The sequence below is a fragment of the Notolepis coatsorum genome, assembly GCF_963971535.1.
Source record: "Notolepis coatsorum genome assembly, chromosome: 13".
In the NCBI taxonomy this organism is placed as follows: Eukaryota; Metazoa; Chordata; class Actinopteri; order Aulopiformes; family Paralepididae; genus Notolepis; species Notolepis coatsorum.
The window spans coordinates 59,531,399-59,549,238 of NC_140177.1; the positions used below are offsets into that span (position 1 = coordinate 59,531,399).

Below are 17,840 nucleotides of genomic sequence, written 5' to 3' on the forward strand. Positions count from 1 at the left end.
ATAGCCATGCAAAGAAGGGGTACTTATCCATAGACAAATAGAGCTGGCAACCCATGGTATAGCATGAATTTAACCTCCGGCACCCATAGTGTTAAGGGCCCTTTCTCACTCAGGTATTCGGTTCCATTCCGTTTCATTCTAGCCCGTTCCGAGATCTGATGCGAACTCCCCCCCCCCCCTCTCCCCCCTCTAGTTTGCGTACACACTGCAGTCTTGTTTCGTTCCGGGTTCTGTTTACGGTTTGCCTTTTGAGCGTTTACGCTTGCCGTAGGCGATGATGTCACGTTCGAAAATGTAAACACAGGAAGTGTTAACATGGCGCTGGAGACTGGATGCTGATATAAAATGAATAAATAAGCAATAAATATGAAGTTATATTTGAACCTCTGTTGTCAAGCCTTGTCAATATAACCCACCCCATTTTATCACGAATGGATGGTGTTGTAGAGTTCGCTTTTGAGCGTTTCCCAGGGCTAACGCTAAGCTAAACGGCTAACGCTAGTTAGCTTAGCCTAGTATAGCCTGTAGCACTTTTTCTTTTCAGCAAAGAACGTGCAATAAACAAAACGGATACATTCACTGTGTGTTCTGCCTCTTTTCTCACGAATGGAACTCTGTTGTAGAGTTCGCTTTTGAGCGTTTTGCAGGGTTAACGTTAACGCTAAGCTAACGGCTAACGCTAGTTAGCTTAGCCTGTCCAGCAGCTAACATTATCCCATCGTTCGTGGCAATTATATTACATGTCATTGATCTACTGGTCGACCACGGCCGACTGGTTGGGCACCACTGGTCTAATAGAAATAAATGCATTCAAACAAGAAACTAATGTATAGAAAATAGTAGGGCCGATTTGGTGTGATGTCCGGGTAGCAGCTTGAATCTCGAGCTCCTCAGAACCCCCGAGATAAACGACCCAACAAACAGATATTGTCAGCAACATTTAACGAGTGAAACGGTAAGAAGTCTAAAGATGAGCCCGAAGAAACGAAGTGCTAAAAGAAATACCAAAACCGACTCTGGAAATGAGAAAGATGTCACAGATGAACAGGCTTGTCAAACCAGCTCTTCCGACACTGACGAGGAAACAGAGAGAGAGGAATCCGCGATTCTAAAAGAATTAAAAGATCTAAGGAGAGAGAATAAAGAAGCACACAATGCCACCCAGTCTTCAGTGAGCAAACTTGAAACATCTATGTCGCAAGTAACTGAATGGATTGACAAAACAGAAGGTAGAATTACGGTAATTGAAAAAGAAATCACGAAACTGGATGATAGTGGAATGAGACACCAGAGGGCGCTCAAATACCTTGTAAGAAGAGATGCAGAAATTACAGCAACCTGTGAAGACTTGCAAAATAGACTCAGACGCAACAATATCCGGATCTACCAAGTCCCTGAAGGTAGCGAGGACAAGGATACTAAAGAGTTTGTGAAGCAGCTATTGACAACATCCCTGAAAATAACACCTGAACTTGAGTCTGAGATTAAGATAGAAAGAGCGCACAGATCACTGATGGCCAAACCGAGAGAGTCTAGCGCACCCCCGCGCTCTATCATTGTGCGCTTTCTAGATTTCAATATCAAAGAACAGGTTCTACAGCTCGCATGGGGACAAACCGTCACATTTCAAGGGAAAAGGATCTATTTTGATCACGATTACTCCCCAGACCTGCAAAAGAAGAGGGGTCAGGTGCGTCACGTCATCAAACAGCTGAAGGAAAAAGGGATACGCGCTAATTGCCCATACCCGGCACGACTCAGGATGACAACAGAATCGGGAACGAAGGTGTTTGACTCTCTGGTAGATGCAATTCCCACACTGAAAGAACTGGGAATTCATGTCCAAATCGACGAAAGAGAGAAACTACAAAGAGAACTGACAAGGGACAGGTGGCGAACACAAAGAAGAGGGCGTGAGCAGCGAACGAAAGGAGCCATGACGTCACTATCTGCCGCAGACCTAAGATCATTCATGGACGATAAAGATGAGTAAACCAGTTAGATATAGTAAACTAACGAAATGTTTACAATAAGTGTAAAACACAAGAAATAATGGACATGCTGCTGACTAATATGATTATCATTTACCCTGAGTATTAATTACCTGTTGGGAAAATTTAAATATATTAAATCTACTTTAATTTATATGTGGTTCTGAGGCCAGAGACTGAGCCATAGACGGATCACACTTAGCCTGTGTTACCAGGCAAAGGTTAACCCTATACGTTCGTGGTTAACTTCTCTGCACTTAGTGCAATATGCTCCCTGAGAGAGAAAGCTACACCTCTCTAGAACATCGGGAGATTATTTCATTTGTGATTTATGTAAGACAGCTTACTGGAAAATTGGAAGCCCTAGGTTTTCCCTTACAAGTGAATAGGGGACCATTTTGTTTTGTTTTTTATGTTGTATACTCTTTGACAAATGCCTCAAGCTCATATACTATGGAAGATAGATCTATGTTGTACATACGAAATACAATGACATTATGACAAGCCTTAAATGTATTAGTTACAATATAAATGGTCTTAACAACCCAATAAAGAGGAAAAAACTTTTTGGACAACTTAAGAAAATGCAGTGCTCTATAGCATTCATTCAAGAAACGCACTTATCAATGAACGAACACCAGAAACTGAAGAGAGAATGGGTGGGCCAGGTGTATAGTGCGTCCTGTCAAACAGGGAAAAAGAGAGGAGTGGCTATTCTATTTAACAAATCAGTATACTTCACCAAAGAAAAGGAAATTGCAGATGACCAGGGCAGATATGTTATGGTCCTGGGGTCAATAGGAGGATCAATCATAACCTTTCTAAATATATATGCACCAAATGAAGACTGCCCCAATTTCTTTAAAGGTATAGCCTCACTTTTGGCTGGTAATGCCAAAGGAATTATCCTTATGGCCGGTGATTTCAACTGTGTACTAAATCCAAAAGTAGACAAACTGCCTGTAGATTGTGGACCCATTTCAAAAAAATCTAGATCACTGAATGCAATGATAAAAGAATTTGGACTTATAGATGCATGGCGTTTCCACCATCCTAGGCAGAAAGACTTTACCTTTAGGTCTGGGGTCCATGGTAGCTACTCTCGGATAGATTACTTCTGTATTTCCAAGCAAGATATTGACAAAGTTGAATCATGTATCATTGAACCAGCGACCATCTCAGATCATGGACCTCTAACTCTTCAACTTAACCTCAGTACCAATAAAATCTTTAAATATTGGAGGCTCAATGTATCCATGCTGTCTGACTCTCACACACGGGAGAGGATAAGTGAAGAACTGAAGAGTTATTTTGATCTCAACAATAAGGGGGATGTCTCACCATCAATTTTATGGGACGCGGCAAAGGCTGTAATGAGAGGTAAAATTATCTCAATTTCAAGTGCACTAAAGAAACAGCGAAATGAAAAACAGCAGAACCTAGAAAATGAGTTAAAAATACTAGAAAGGAAACATAAACTGAACAGAGATGAAGAAGATTTAAAAGCTCTACTAACCTGCAAACAAAAACTAGATGACCTGTTGACATACAAAGCGGAAGGAGCCCTTAGATTTGCTGGTAGGAATTACTATGAGATGGGAAATAGGGCAAGCAAGCTACTGTCATTCCAGCTCCACAAAATACAGTCAAGTCGGATAGTTCCAAAGATTAAACACCCCAGCACACACATGGAAGTAATGCAAACGCAAGAAATTGCTAATGCATTTGCAGATTACTATACCGACCTCTACAAAGCACAGCAATTGGAAAACAAGAAAGAAAAAATCAACAACTTCTTAGATAACCTTAAACTTTCTAAACTATCCCCAGATGAGGCGGATGAGCTAACCTCCCCTATTACGGAGAAGGAGATAGGGGAAACTATTCAGATGCTTAAGAACAATAAATCACCAGGTACAGATGGGTTTTCAAATGAATTTTATAAACATTTCACTGAACAATTAACACCAGTATTAAGTGTAGTTTATAACTATGCCCTATCTGAGAGAGATCCACCAGGAAGCTGGTCAGAAGCTATTGTCTCGGTAATACATAAAGAAGGTAAAGACCCCACAAGATGTAGTTCCTATAGGCCCATAAGTCTCCTTTGCAACGATTTCAAGATATTGACATCTATACTTAAAAAAAGAATACAGAAACATATAACAAAACTGATACACCCAGACCAGACTGGCTTTATCACTGGTCGACAGGGTGCTAACAACATCAGAAGAACTTTAAATCTGCAAACAGTGGCTGGATTTCGAAAAGAACCATCAATGCTTCTCGGCTTAGATGCCGAGAAGGCATTTGATAGAGTTGATTGGCTGTACCTTGAACTAACATTGAAAGGTATGGGATTCAATAACACATTTATAGAATGGATAAAATGTTTATATAAAAATCCTAAGTCTAGAGTAAGGGTGAATGGTCACTGCTCTCACTTCTTTGACATACAGAGAGGGACACGCCAAGGAGACGTTTTGTCTCCATTACTATTCGCGATTGGCATAGAGCCACTAGCGGAGATGATTAGATCAAACCCTCAGATACAGGGAATAGATGACCAAAAAGGCATTACACACAAGATCTCGCTATTTGCTGATGACATTTTACTTTATATCAAAAACCCTTTAGAATCAATTCCAAACATAATGATGGATTTAAGAAATTACGGCGAACTGTCGGGTTATAAGATAAATGAGACCAAATCAGAAGCCATGATGATAGTGGGAACATGGCCAATACATCTGAATAGTATAGCACCCTTCCATTGGGCTAGAGACGGATTCAGGTATTTAGGAATCATTTTGACTCCCAGCAGCAATCAGTTATATCAAGCAAACTACGAAAAGTTGATTGTACAAATCAAATCAGACATGGCCAGATGGGACATTTTACCTCTCTCCCTAGTGGGAAGAATAGAATCAATTCGAATGAATGTGCTACCTAGACTTATTTTTCTCTTCCAGTCTCTACCTATACCAATACCTGCCACTACCTTTAAAAGGTTAGATAAACTCCTATCCAAATTTATCTGGCAGAGGAAAAAACCTAGAGTAAGGCTTAAAACACTATGTTTGCCAAAGAACAAGGGTGGTCTTGGTCTACCAAACCTAAGAAACTACTACTGGGCAGCTCAATTACGCATACTTGTGCATTGGATACAAAAGGACCTAGACTCAGGATGGGTACAGATTGAGCAAAACTCAAATTCCAAAGACCCCTCTCAGATCCATAATATTCCTGGGGAAAGCATACTGGAAAAAAATTAAGATTGGTAACAAATGGATTACAAATACATTAAAGGTATGGGAAAGTGTAAGGAAAAAGGGGGGAGGTCCACGATCAATATCTAGGGCCATGCCAATAGCAGACAATACAGAATTCCGGCCAGCTATGGAGGATGGGGGTTTTAAAAAATGGGCGGATTTGGGCCTGGTTACTATCAATCAATTAATGGAAGGAGACTGTTTTAAATCGTTTGCACAGCTACAGCAATGTTTTGATCTACCTTCGAAAGACATGTTTAGATACTTTCAAATAAGACACTATGTAATGACTCACAGTGAGTGGGAAGCAATTAAGAGACCACCAACAAATGTGGAGCGGTACTTTATAAACACAATAGAAAAAAACTTGATGGAAAGAAAGCAGATATCCAATATTTACAACATGTTACAACTAGACGATCCAGGAGACACCACCTATATTAAAGAAAAATGGGAGTTGGAAGCTAATGTGATCATAGAAAATGAAGAATGGGAGGACAGCCATTCAAGCAATCATAAAATCACAAATAGCCCAATGTGGAAGGAGTTTGACTGGAAGGTCAAGGTCAGGTACTTTAGGACTCCTCAAGTTCTCTCCGGATTTGCTGGTGGGTCCTCACCACTATGTTGGAGAGGATGTGGAATGATCGGAGATCATACACATATTTTCTGGGACTGTCCAAGGGTGCAGACATTTTGGATGAATATCAAAAATGAGATTAAAACCATTCTAGATCTTGACTTACCTCTGAATCCATCGTACTATATCTTGGGATGTATACCGAAAGGCACATACTATGGAGATACGTTATATATCTTGAGAGTGATACTGTTAATAGCAAGGAAAATGATAACTATGGCATGGCTACAAAATCAACCACCGACAATCAAACAATGGACCAAGAGACTGAGACAGATGTATACAATGGAAGAAATGACTGCACAATTGCAACTGAAAAAAGATATGTTTATGCAGAGATGGTCACTTGTAACCTTGTACCTGGAGATACATTAGCATGAGCCTGACGCCCTCTCTCTCTTTTTTTTCTTTTCTTTTTTTGTTGTTCTTTTTTTTCTGTTAAAGTATATATTTTTTTCCTTTTGCTAAATTTATTTTTCTATTTATTTTTTCGTTTCTTATCCTACAAAAAATCATAAAAAAAAATATTGTAAAAATCCCTCCCCACTGGGTTGTTTAAGAGGCGTACTCGGATTATACAGCTTATTTTGATTACGCTGAATACCTTAAACAAATTGAATAAGAGGGAAGAGCCTGAGTAACAAATGTCATTGACTATGTGAATCAAGTATATTATACTGTATGATTAATGCAATGTGATGTTCAATATGACACAAAATAAAAGAAAGTTCAAAAAAAAGAAAATAGTAGGGCTGTCTTAAATACTTCGAAGCTTCGTTCGATGGCACAAGCTTCGAACATTAAAAAAAAATCGAAGTTTAAAAAAAAAAAAAAAAAATAAGGGATAAATGTTTTTTTCAAAAAAAAAATTCAATTTTTTTTTTACTTCGATTTGTGTGTGTGCGTGTGCGTGTGTGAGAACTACCCATCCCAGTTAGGACAGCCGAACATAGCTGTCAACTCTCACGGTTTTACCGGGATTCTCCTGTTTTTTCGACCCTCTGCACGGCCTCTTCGCGGCTCACGGATTGGTACGTATTTTGTACTTATTATTATTTTTTTTTTTTTACAAAATGGGTGCAATTCTCCTCCGTGACGACAGGTGGCAGCATTGTAGATTGGACCGTTATCACAGGAAGTCAGACCGTTGCGACCAGAAGAAGACAGCGACTGGATAAAGCTCATACGCTCAGGGGAGAGTGTAGATGATGCACCGAGGCGGCCGCGGACCGAGCGTGTCAAATCAACTTAGCCAGTGTCTCTTGATTGCCCACTCTGTGGCTTTTGTCTCTGGAACAAAAGGTTTGCAAATCTTCTGTGGATAAAACAATACAAATGCAGGAATGTGTAGGTTGGTGAACACTAACAGCCGTTTGCTCCTGCCATTCCTCCACGGATAGCATGCCTTCACTGACGCCCAATTTCCTGAATGCGATTTATACATATAAATAAATTGATCAGTTTTAAAAGTTGTCGTGAATTGTCATGGTATGACAAATACAGTTACTGGTAACTCGCAGGCATTGCAGAGATATTGAGGAAAAACACAATCGCATTGGCTTTTTTTCTATCTCATTTTTCTCTGTAGAATGAATGAAAACTTTATTTAACAGATTGCAGAATGGGTACTATACAGTACGGCTCAATACAGACATACAGACATACTACACAGACATAATAGACACACACACACTGTTCCAAAAATGATATTCCCATTTCCCACTGCTAAATTAATGACCATAGGTATTTTTTATAGCTTTTTCAGGAACATGGCATGTCTTTTTTTATCATGCATATCCTGTGTCTATATTTTTTTGCATTTTGCACAATCAATGCGGGCGTGACCACCTGCATTTCACTGTATGTGATAAATAAACCTCTTGATTCTTCTTGAGTTGTCGTATTAATATGTAGCCTACAGTGATGAAGGTATAAAGACACTGGTAATACATTGATTGATTGCTAACTTTAACAGATGGGTACAATACAGTATTGTGCAATACACAATTGTTAAGGGGATGCAGACCAGAGAAGGACTTCTTCCCCCATTTTCAATTCATCATAACATTTATGTATGAATTGTAAGATTTCAATAAATATGAACATGTTAATGCTACTACTACATAAACTGAATTTATACTGAATTTGTCTTACACTTAATGCAGGGATGTTCACAGCATTTCACTTTCAACCAGGTATCTGATTAATTTAATGTAGCAACTAGTTCACCCAGTCCTTGTTGGACTGATAACTTTAAGTGGTTGCCTAGTGGAGATTTAGGATTCACTGACTGTAGACTGTAAGAAAAAAAGCTGCAAGAAAACTAAATGTCTGGCATCTATGGTTTCCAAATACTGTCAAATTACAGTAAAATCAAATGCATTTACAGATTACAACCTTTATTTAATGGTTAATATTTTGATAAAAGGTAATTTACTGTATTTTTATAGCATTTACACTCTACACAGTAGGAAAACAAAATAATACCGGTTTTGACCAGCAGCGACGAGGCAGCTCCATTGGGAGGGGGCGGGGCCGGGTGGGAGGGGGCGGGCTGAGGGGGCGGGGCCATGATAAGGGGCGTGGCTAAAACCTGCACGTTTTTTCAAATCGAAATGTTGACAGCTATGCAGCCGAATCCCGTCCAATCTTTCGCCGTCGACTAAAGACTCACTTCTTCAACCATTATCTGAAATGATTAAAAAATTAAAATAAAAAAAAATCTAACCGTGACTAACCTTACTAGGGATGCCCCGATCACGTTTTTTGCCACCGATACCGATCACCGATCGTCGTGAGCCATATCGGCCGATACCGATCCGATACCGATCGTTTTTGATTAAAAAGAAATTAAAAATTGTTTTATATAAAACGTTTTTTTTTTTTTTTTTTTTTATATATAAAATATATATATTATATAATTAGACTTGTACTTGTATTATCTGCGAGACATCGCCACCACGCAACAAGTCAAAATGCTCGCTATCTGCAAACAGCTCGACTGTCTGTGTGTACTCTAGTAGCCCAGCTCCAAAAAGGATTCTCCGGCGCTGCAGCGGGACCCTATTGGTAACGTTATGCTTTGGTCATTTCACATTCAGCAAGCCCTCAGCTCGAATACGCATTAAATCAATGTTATAAGACATTGATATCAAGAGCTATCTGTAGCTACTGCTAGCCGGCTAGATGACGTTAAGACAGAACTTTAGTTCAATGGGACATTTCGTTTTGAACAGTAAACTAACGTCAGCTAACGCAAGCTAACGCAAGCTACCGGAGGTATGAACATGGACTACTAGATTTTCTGGATCATTTGTTGATATCAGGAGCTATCGGTAGCTAGCCGGCTAAATACCGTTAGACAATGCCTACTAAACGTGAATAGTTGACTGGGTAATTTTGTTTAAACAGTAACGATAGCTAGGTAGCTAACGTTAGCGCAGGTCGAATGCACTACAGACTCGAGCAGAGGAGCCGCACCTCTTTGTTTACAAACTCTACACGGGGGCGGGCGGGGCTAGGGAGGAGGAGCAGTTTGCAGGTCCTGTGCGTCTGAGACAAGCGAGTGAGATATCCACTTGATCAGTTTCCGCGATCGGCGAATATGACTCATTATCGGAATTCCCCGATCGCATATTTATACTGATTATCGGCCGATAACGATCGGTGGCCGATCGATCGGGGCATCCCTAAACCTTACTGTCATGCACTTTTCCTAATAAACTAACCTACACTGTAACACGCAACACTTTGATAAACATTGTTACTCAGCTGATAGAGTTGTACCCTTCTTGCTGTCTTGTCGTACAGAACTTGTAAGTCGCTTTGGATAAAAGCGTCAGCTAAATGACTAAATGTAAATGTGTGTGTGTGTGTGTGTGTGTGTGTGTGTGTGTGTGTGGGTGGGGCCATTGGGTGGGGCCGGGGGACAAATACACTGGAGGAAAGTAACCCAGCTCAGCACTGCCCAAATTATATCATCACTATTGCCTGTTTGAAGGATATCATCCTCAAATACATATACACCTACATGCCTTGTAGAATTCCACACATAAGAAAGAAAGATACTGGGATGAATAAACAAAATAGGAAATAAAATTTAGATAAGGTGCTACTGAGATGTTTTGGTGAGTTCTTTGTTTTTTTGTGGAAGTTGCCCTTCTTAAAAATGCATGAACATTCACTGATAATTGGTCTGTAGTGGAGTCTACAAGGTCTACATTGCCGGACCATGTAGAATCCGGACCTTGTAGACTGACATAATTCTGTGCATAGTTTAGTCTACACAGGCCATATTTCAAATAATCAAAATATTACTTCATTCATCTTAAACATTCTTGATTTGGGGGATTGGTAGTTCCCATGAAATCTGAAGTTGTTCAAACGACAACAGCGATCCACCTTGAATTAAATCACACAGCCGAGTGAAACCTTGTTGGCTCAGTCACGAAAGGGGCTACTTAATTAATTAATCCAACCCACTTTATTTATAGAGCACATTTAAAAACAACAACGTTTATGAAAGTGCTGTACAAGTCCCACAACATAAGATAAAAAAAATATATATATATATATTTTTTTTTTCGAAGCTTCGAATTAAAATCGAAGCTCGGCCCCGAAGCTTCGATTGCCAAAAAAAACTCCTTTTTCTCCTATTTACAAATTCTGGTATTATCTGATGCAGCGTTGCTAATATGGCGTGTTCTGTGATTAACCAGGGCGATTACCAGCATTGCTAATATGGCGTGTTCTGTGATTAACCTGGGGGAGCCTCATGCGCATGCGTGGCACGCAAACGAGCACCTGGGGGGCCTGTTACTGTTCCGCAACTATAAGTTACTTCCGGCGTAGGCCTGATTGCCCCCGACAGGCACGTGACAGGCGCGGCCACGCTCCCGCGGCAGCCTCAGGACGCGCAACTTTCTCTGCCGCGCGGCACGCTCCGCGGCAGCATTATGTAGTTTCAAGTTTCTTTAATATTTGTCATACAGAAGTACAGAATACTTTTATACAAAATGCTTCTTACTGTTACGCTCCAGAGACTGTGCAAGACAAGATAAGTATGAAATAAAATAACATAGTAAAATTAGAAGTAAAAAAATTAGGTCACAGTGTTCAGTTTAGACATATGTACAATGTTCGATGCAGAATAGACGTAGTTACCATACAATATACAATACTGTGCAGTGTACTAATATACAATACTATATAGTGCAAGGCAGAAATGGGACGAGGTGCAATTTAGGTACAATTCACAGTAGGTGTACGAGTTGTAGTGCAAATCCTTTATCAATAAATATAAAGTGTAAAGTGTGTTTGTGTGATCTAAAGTGTGGAGAGTGGGTGCTGCAGTGTGTCGTTTGTTTGAGTGAGTGTGTGCGTGTGGGTGTGTGTGCTGTGTGCATTTGATGGTTGTTGCATAGTGTTTATTGTTCGTTTAGCAGCCTGATGGCCTGGGGATAGAAGCTTCTTCTGAGTCTTTCTGTGCTCGCCTTAAGACTCCGGTATCGCTTGCCTGACCGCAGCAGTTCAAAGAGGCAGTTGTTCGGGTGGCTCGAGTCCTTAATAATTCTCTTAGCCTTCCCCTTGCACCGCTTGTTGTAAATGTTCTGGAGGGTGGGAAGCCCCCCTCCAATTGTGCGTTCGGCTGAACGTGTCACTCTTTGTAGTCTGCTACGGTCTTGTGCAGTGCTATTCCCAAACCAGGAGGTGATGTTGCCGGTCAGGATGCTCTCTATTCTACATGAGTAGAAGTTCCTAAGGATCTTCTGACTGACTTGGAACTTCCTTAGGCGCCTGAGGAAGTAGAGGCGTTGTCGTGCCTTCTTCACAACACTGTCAATGTGTGTGGTCCATGTCAAGTCCTCGGATATGTGGGCTCCGAGGTACTTGAAACTGTTCACTCTCTCAACCGGTGCCCCGTCGATGCTGAGGGGGCTGTAGTCCTTGACCCCCGACCTCCTGAAGTCCACAATCATCTCTTTTGTTTTGCTGACGTTCAGGGAGAGGCAGTTCTCCTGACACCACTGTGACAGGTTCTCTACCTCTTCCAGGTAGGCCCTTTCGTCGTTGGCAGAGATCAGGCCCACCACTACTGTGTCATCAGCAAATTTGATGATGGTGTTGTTGTTCCGCTGTGCTACGCAGTCATGTGTGTACAGGGAGTAGAGGAGGGGGCTCAGAACACAGCCCTGGGGGGCCCCTATGTTGAGCGTGATGGATGAGGAGGTGCAGTTGCCGGCTCTTACCACCTGGGGTCTGCCCGTCAGGAAGTCCAAGACCCACTGGCAGAGGTCATAGTTCAAGCCCAGGTCCCTGAGCTTGGCTATGAGTTTGGAGGGGACTATGGTATTGAATGCTGAGCTGTAGTCGATGAACAGCATTCTCACATAGTTCCCCTGCCTCTTGTCCAGGTGTGATGCTGCTGTGTGTAGTAATACGCCCTTTTTCACTATCCAGAAATAGCTCAATTGGCAGTGTTGCATTGGTGTGGATCCTACCGTCCGTTGCTGGCGAGTTCGATTCCCTTCAAATTTTTTTTTTCTTTTTTTTTTAACGTGCATTCGTTCGCCGTTAAGTTTAGGCATGTTAACTTTAAGCATTGTTTCGGAGTTGGTTAAGGTTAGGCATTGTTTCGGAGTTGGTTATGGTTAGAAAGGTTAAGTTTAGGCGCTGTTAAGGAGCTGGTTAAGGTTAGAGTTCGTCTTAGACTAAGAATGGCAATATTCTTTCGGAGTTGGTTATGCCTTATGGTTAAGGTTAGGCATGGTTAAGGTTAAGGTTAGGCATAGTTTCGGAGTTGCTTAAGGTTAAAGGGTTAAGTTTAGGCGCTGTTAAGGAGCTGGTTAAGGTTAGAGTTTGTCTTAGAGAATGGCAATAGACAGCTCTCAGCAGCCTTGTTGCGCGTCCTGAGGCTGCCGCGTCACGTGCCTGTCGGGGCCAATCAGGCCTACCCCGGAAGTAACTTGTAGTTGCGGAACCGGTACGCGTGTAACTGTTCCGCAACAGTAAGTGACAACCGGGGTAGGCCTGATTGGCCCCGACAGGCACGTGAAGCGCAACTTTCTCTGCCGCGCGGCAGAGCTTGCGGAATGATGTAACCGTCCAAATCCGCTATGACTTTCATTCAGCGCTTTAGCTCACCTCGCAGAGCAGCGGTCCTGCGATCCTGCGGTCCGTTGTTGACGAGTTCGAATCCCATTGAATTTATTTTTTTTAACGTGATTTTTTTTTAACGTGTATTCTTTCGCCGGTTAAGGTTAGGCATGGTTAAGGTTAAGGTTAGGCATTGTTTCGGAGTTGGTTAAGGTTAGAACGGTTAAGTTTAGGCGCTGTTAAGGAGCTGGTTAAGGTTAGAGTTTGTGTTAGAGAATGGCAATATTCTTTCTATGGTTAAGGTTAGGCATGGTTAAGGTTAAGGTTAGGCATTGTTTCGGAGTTGGTTAAGGTTAGAACGGTTAAGTTTAGGCGCTGTTAAGGAGCTGGTTAAGGTTAGAGTTTGTGTTAGAGAATGGCAATATTCTTTCTATGGTTAAGGTTAGGCATGGTTAAGGTTAAGGTTAGGCATTGTTTCGGAGTTGGTTAAGGTTAGAACGGTTAAGTTTAGGCGCTGTTAAGGAGCTGGTTAAGGTTAGAGTTTGTGTTAGAGAATGGCAATAGACAGCCTATTTCCGCGCGACAGCTCTCAGCAGCCTCGTTGCGCGTCCTGAGTTTGCCGCGTCACGTGCCTGTCGGGGCCAATCAGGCCTACCCGGAAGTCACTTACTGTTGCGGAACCGGTACACGCAACCGGTACAGGCACCTGGGGGAGCCTCATGCGCGAGCGTAGAGCTGGTATTCACGAAGGAGGGCGCTGGCCAATTGCGGCAACGCGGAAGCACTCTTCGGCTGCCCAAAGTGTTCACGCAGAGCGGACAGAGACACAAGGCAGAGACAAACGGCTGAAGATAAGTTCTGACAGAATGTGACACAGATGTTTATTTGTCACAGGCATGTGACAACGCCCCCCTTCTCAAAACATGAAATATCAGACAAGTCATTTTCTATTAGATCACATGGTGCTGGGCTGGCCACATGAAAGTATCGCAAAAATTGATAACAACAATGTAAACTCCTCCTCTCGGCGAGAAACAATGAAATGTAATCAATTGCACTTGGGTTTCGTCGGCGCGCAGGCGAAAATAGATAACATGACATTTTATAATGTTGTCTGTCTGGAAACGACACACACAGACCTGTATGATTTGAAAAGCTCGTCACTCTCCTTGAATCCATTGTTGAGCAGCATATTGATTCCTTTCAGTGCCAAGTCTGCGTCGTCCGATATCTCTTCCACTACAGTTTGCTGGGCTGGTTCTGCCGTGTCCGCCATTTAGGGTGCTGTCTTGCGAGCCGCGTTCCCGTCCCGATCCCTGTAGTGTACCGCCAACAGAACCAAGACACGGACAGCTGAACTGAGAGCTGAGAGGGAGGGGGAAACCGGGAGACGGTATCGACTCGGTATACAGCTCAACAACAATAAAGTACTATCACATTATTCTTCGATTATAAATACCGCAAGCGAATTGGTTCCAAATCATATAGTTAATGTTGAGGTTTGTCTTTTGCCTTCCGGAGTCTCTTCCGTATTCTAGTGTTGCTATACTTGCTAGGCGCAAAGACACGTTCTCGTAGTAGGAAATGAAGTGATTGCATTTGCTTGAGATCCAGTCCGCCAATTGGGCACGTTAAAGGGACATTTCACTTTAGTCGAGCTTGTCAAAAATCAGCAGTCTGATTGATTGATTGATTGATTGATTGATTGAAAACTAACAGATTGCAGAATGGGTACAATACAGTACAGCTCAATACACACAATTGTTAAGGGGATGCAGACCAGAGAAAGACTTTCGTCTTGTTTACATCAGGGTCCCCCATTTTCAATTCATCAGGATTCAGGACATATATGACATACATGACATACAGATAGACAGTACTGCTACATCTATACATTTATGACATACCAGATTTGCAAATACAGTACTGTTTGTGATACAAAAAGAGTCAAGAAAAGGTACTATACATTTGACGTAGAAACTGTACATTGGAGGAGGTTGGGTGGGGGGGGGTTGGGTACATTGGGATATTGACAACCATACTGGGTAATTTACATTGGAGGTGGGGGGGGGGACACTGTATAAACAAGCAAAACTGTACATTGGGGGGGGGGGGGGGGGGGGGAGACACTGTACAAACAAGCAAAATTGTACATTGGAATATTGACAACCATACTAGGGAAATTACTGTACATTGGAGGGGGTTGGGTTAGGACATTTACAGGGGCCAGTCTCGAATTGCAGTCTCCCGTAGGTGTCCCTTGAGAGTGGTTTTGGAAGTGGGTAGTGATTCACATTCCTTTACAGCTTTGGGCAGGGCGTTCCACATTGATGTGGCATAATTGCGAAACGTGTTTAGTCCCTTGTTTGAGCCGAATCTGGGTTTAACATGATTTGTGGAGCTCCCTCTGGTGTTGTGATCGTGGTATTCACTGACCTTTGGGAAGTATTTTGACATGTACATGGGTACCTTGGTCGTGTAGTGTCGTGTAGTGTATCTTGTAGACCAGGCCCATTGCAAGTTGCTGTACTCTGTCGTCTACTCTAAGCCATCCTAGGTTGTCAAAGTGGGCAGGGGTGAGGTGGGTGGTACCATGAGGTGCAAGCATAGTCGTAGTACCCTTGAATGAGTGCTCCTGCCAGAGTCTTCAGGGTATTCTTGTTTACCAGAGAGGAGATCCGGTACAAGAATCGAGTTCGTTGGTTGACTTTTTTTATTACATTGGATGCCATTTTGTCACAGGAAAGATTAGCCTCTAGGATGGAACCCAGGTAGGTAATTTCATCTTTCCTTGTGACAATATTGTCACCCACTGTAACTGAGAAGCCGTCGGTCTTGCTGAGTTTGTTATTTGAACCGAAGAGAATGGACTCTGTTTTGCCCATGTGTAATGATAGTTTGTTATCGAGCCATATGCAGATTTTGCCTAGTTCCGAGCTGAGGGTTTTTTCAACCTGTAACTTGTTCTTGTCAGAGACCAGCAGGGCTGAGTCGTCCGCAAACAGGAACAAGTTGCAGTCACAAGCTGACGTCTTACCTCTATCTAAATTCTACGGTAGGCTAGTGACCCACTACTGTCCCTGTCGTCCGCTGTCAACACCACCATTCCTCCCAGGTGTGAATGAATGAATGAAAACTTTATTTAACAGATTGCAGAATGGGTACAATACAGTACGGGCGGCTCAATACACAAAATTGTTAAGGGGATGCAGAGTAGAGAAAGACGTTTGTCTTGTTTACATCAGCGCAGTGGCGGCCGGCCGATAGTGGGCTCTAGAGCGCCGCCCTCCCTGGTTAAAGGAAGAAGAAAGAATTATTTGCGTGAGGAGGAAGTAGCCTATTCATCCCCCAGCCGGCGCCTAGCCCCCTCCACTCCGTTTTCATGGGCGCTCATTTCTGCTCCGCCGTAATTGTGCAACTCACAGGGCAAAATGCAAATACGTATAAATAAATACGTACATACAACATAGCGCTGTCAAATACGATACCAGAGTGCCCGATGTAGTCACTATTGGCTGAGAGTGGCATGTGACATCGCGTCCCCAGACGTTGGGCTCTGGGCTCTGCAGATTATGCTATTCGAGGGGCTACTAGGAAATAGTAGTTGTCGGAAATTGATAATAATCACAAGATACTGTACATTCAGACAGTGTTGGATCTAACTAAATAGATTTATATGGACACTTTTATGGAACGTTCAAGCCTGGAGTCTGGACCACAAAGCTTCTCGAAGGGTAGGCTATACTCTGTCTTAACTGGTTCGACAACAAACAACAACACGCTATAATGGCTAGCTGGATGCAGTCTGGACAGTAGATATATACATCAACAGTCTGGGACAGTGGACATATACACTTTATCAAGCCCTCCTGGACCGCGTTTCAACTAAACAAAGTGAGTTGCGGTCTCTCTCTCTCTCTCTCTCTCTCTCTCTCTCTCTCTCTCTCTCTCTCTCTCTCTCTCTCTCTCTCTCTCTCTCTCTCTCTCTCTCTCTCGATTTATATGGACACTTTTATGGAAAGTTCAAGCCTGGAGTCTGGACCACAAAGCTTCTCGAAGGGTAGGCTATACTCTGTCTTAGCTGGTTAGACAACAAACAACAACACGCTATAATGGCTAGCTGGATGCAGTCTGGACAGTGGATATATACATCAACAGTCTGGGACAGTGGACATATACACTTTATCAAGCCCTCCTGCACCGCGTTTCAACTAAACAAAGTGAGTTGTGGTCTCTCTCTCTCTCTCTCTCTCTCTCTCTCTCTCTCTCTCTCTCTCTCTCTCTCTCTCTCTCTCTCTCTCTCTCTCGGGAGCAGCATATTATCACTGTAATATATTTGTGCATGCTCCCACGCGCACGCCCATATTCAGATCCGTACAATAATAATCACAGAGGTATATCTTGTCATTTGAAACAAGTTACCAATATATTGAGAGAGGAGATCTGGGCGTGCATGTTTGTGTAGGCGCTATTGGAAACGTGGCTGCATTGACTGTGATCATATATTGATTGATGGCAATGGTGATAGTTGTACTCTACCTACTTAAATATCCGTACCTTGTGGTTTCGCCGAAGCTCTGACGTGCACAGTAGGCTTCTCAGTGTGTGGTTTCGCCAATGCGTGCACGCGTGTGTTTGTGTGTGTGTGTGTGACATTGTGATACCTCGGTACATGTTTGCAAAATGTTTGGTATAGCGCCCCCCCCTGGAGAATAATTCACCAGCCGCCACTGGTGGGGAGAGAATATATACATACGGTTGGGAGGAGACTGTCTATTAGGAGGGGGTGGGGGGGTTTGGACATTTACGGTGGCCAGTTTCGAATTGCAGCCTCCCGTAGGT

General features: G+C 42.6%; 1 protein-coding gene across 2 annotated transcripts in view; it reads right to left on the bottom strand.

The window, feature by feature from the left end:
- The window catches only part of LOC311239157 (tetratricopeptide repeat protein 39C-like), a 50,544-nt gene extending 35,978 nt beyond the window's left edge, over window positions 1-14,566 (bottom strand). For both annotated transcript variants that reach the window (XM_084327415.1, XM_084327414.1), the window contains exon 1: window positions 14,138-14,566. In XM_084327415.1, coding sequence (XP_084183541.1) covers window positions 14,138-14,274 — 137 coding nt within the window. In that variant the 5' untranslated portion in view covers window positions 14,275-14,566. The remainder of the gene's footprint in view (window positions 1-14,137) is intronic.
- Window positions 14,567-17,840: the final 3,274 nt, after the last annotated feature.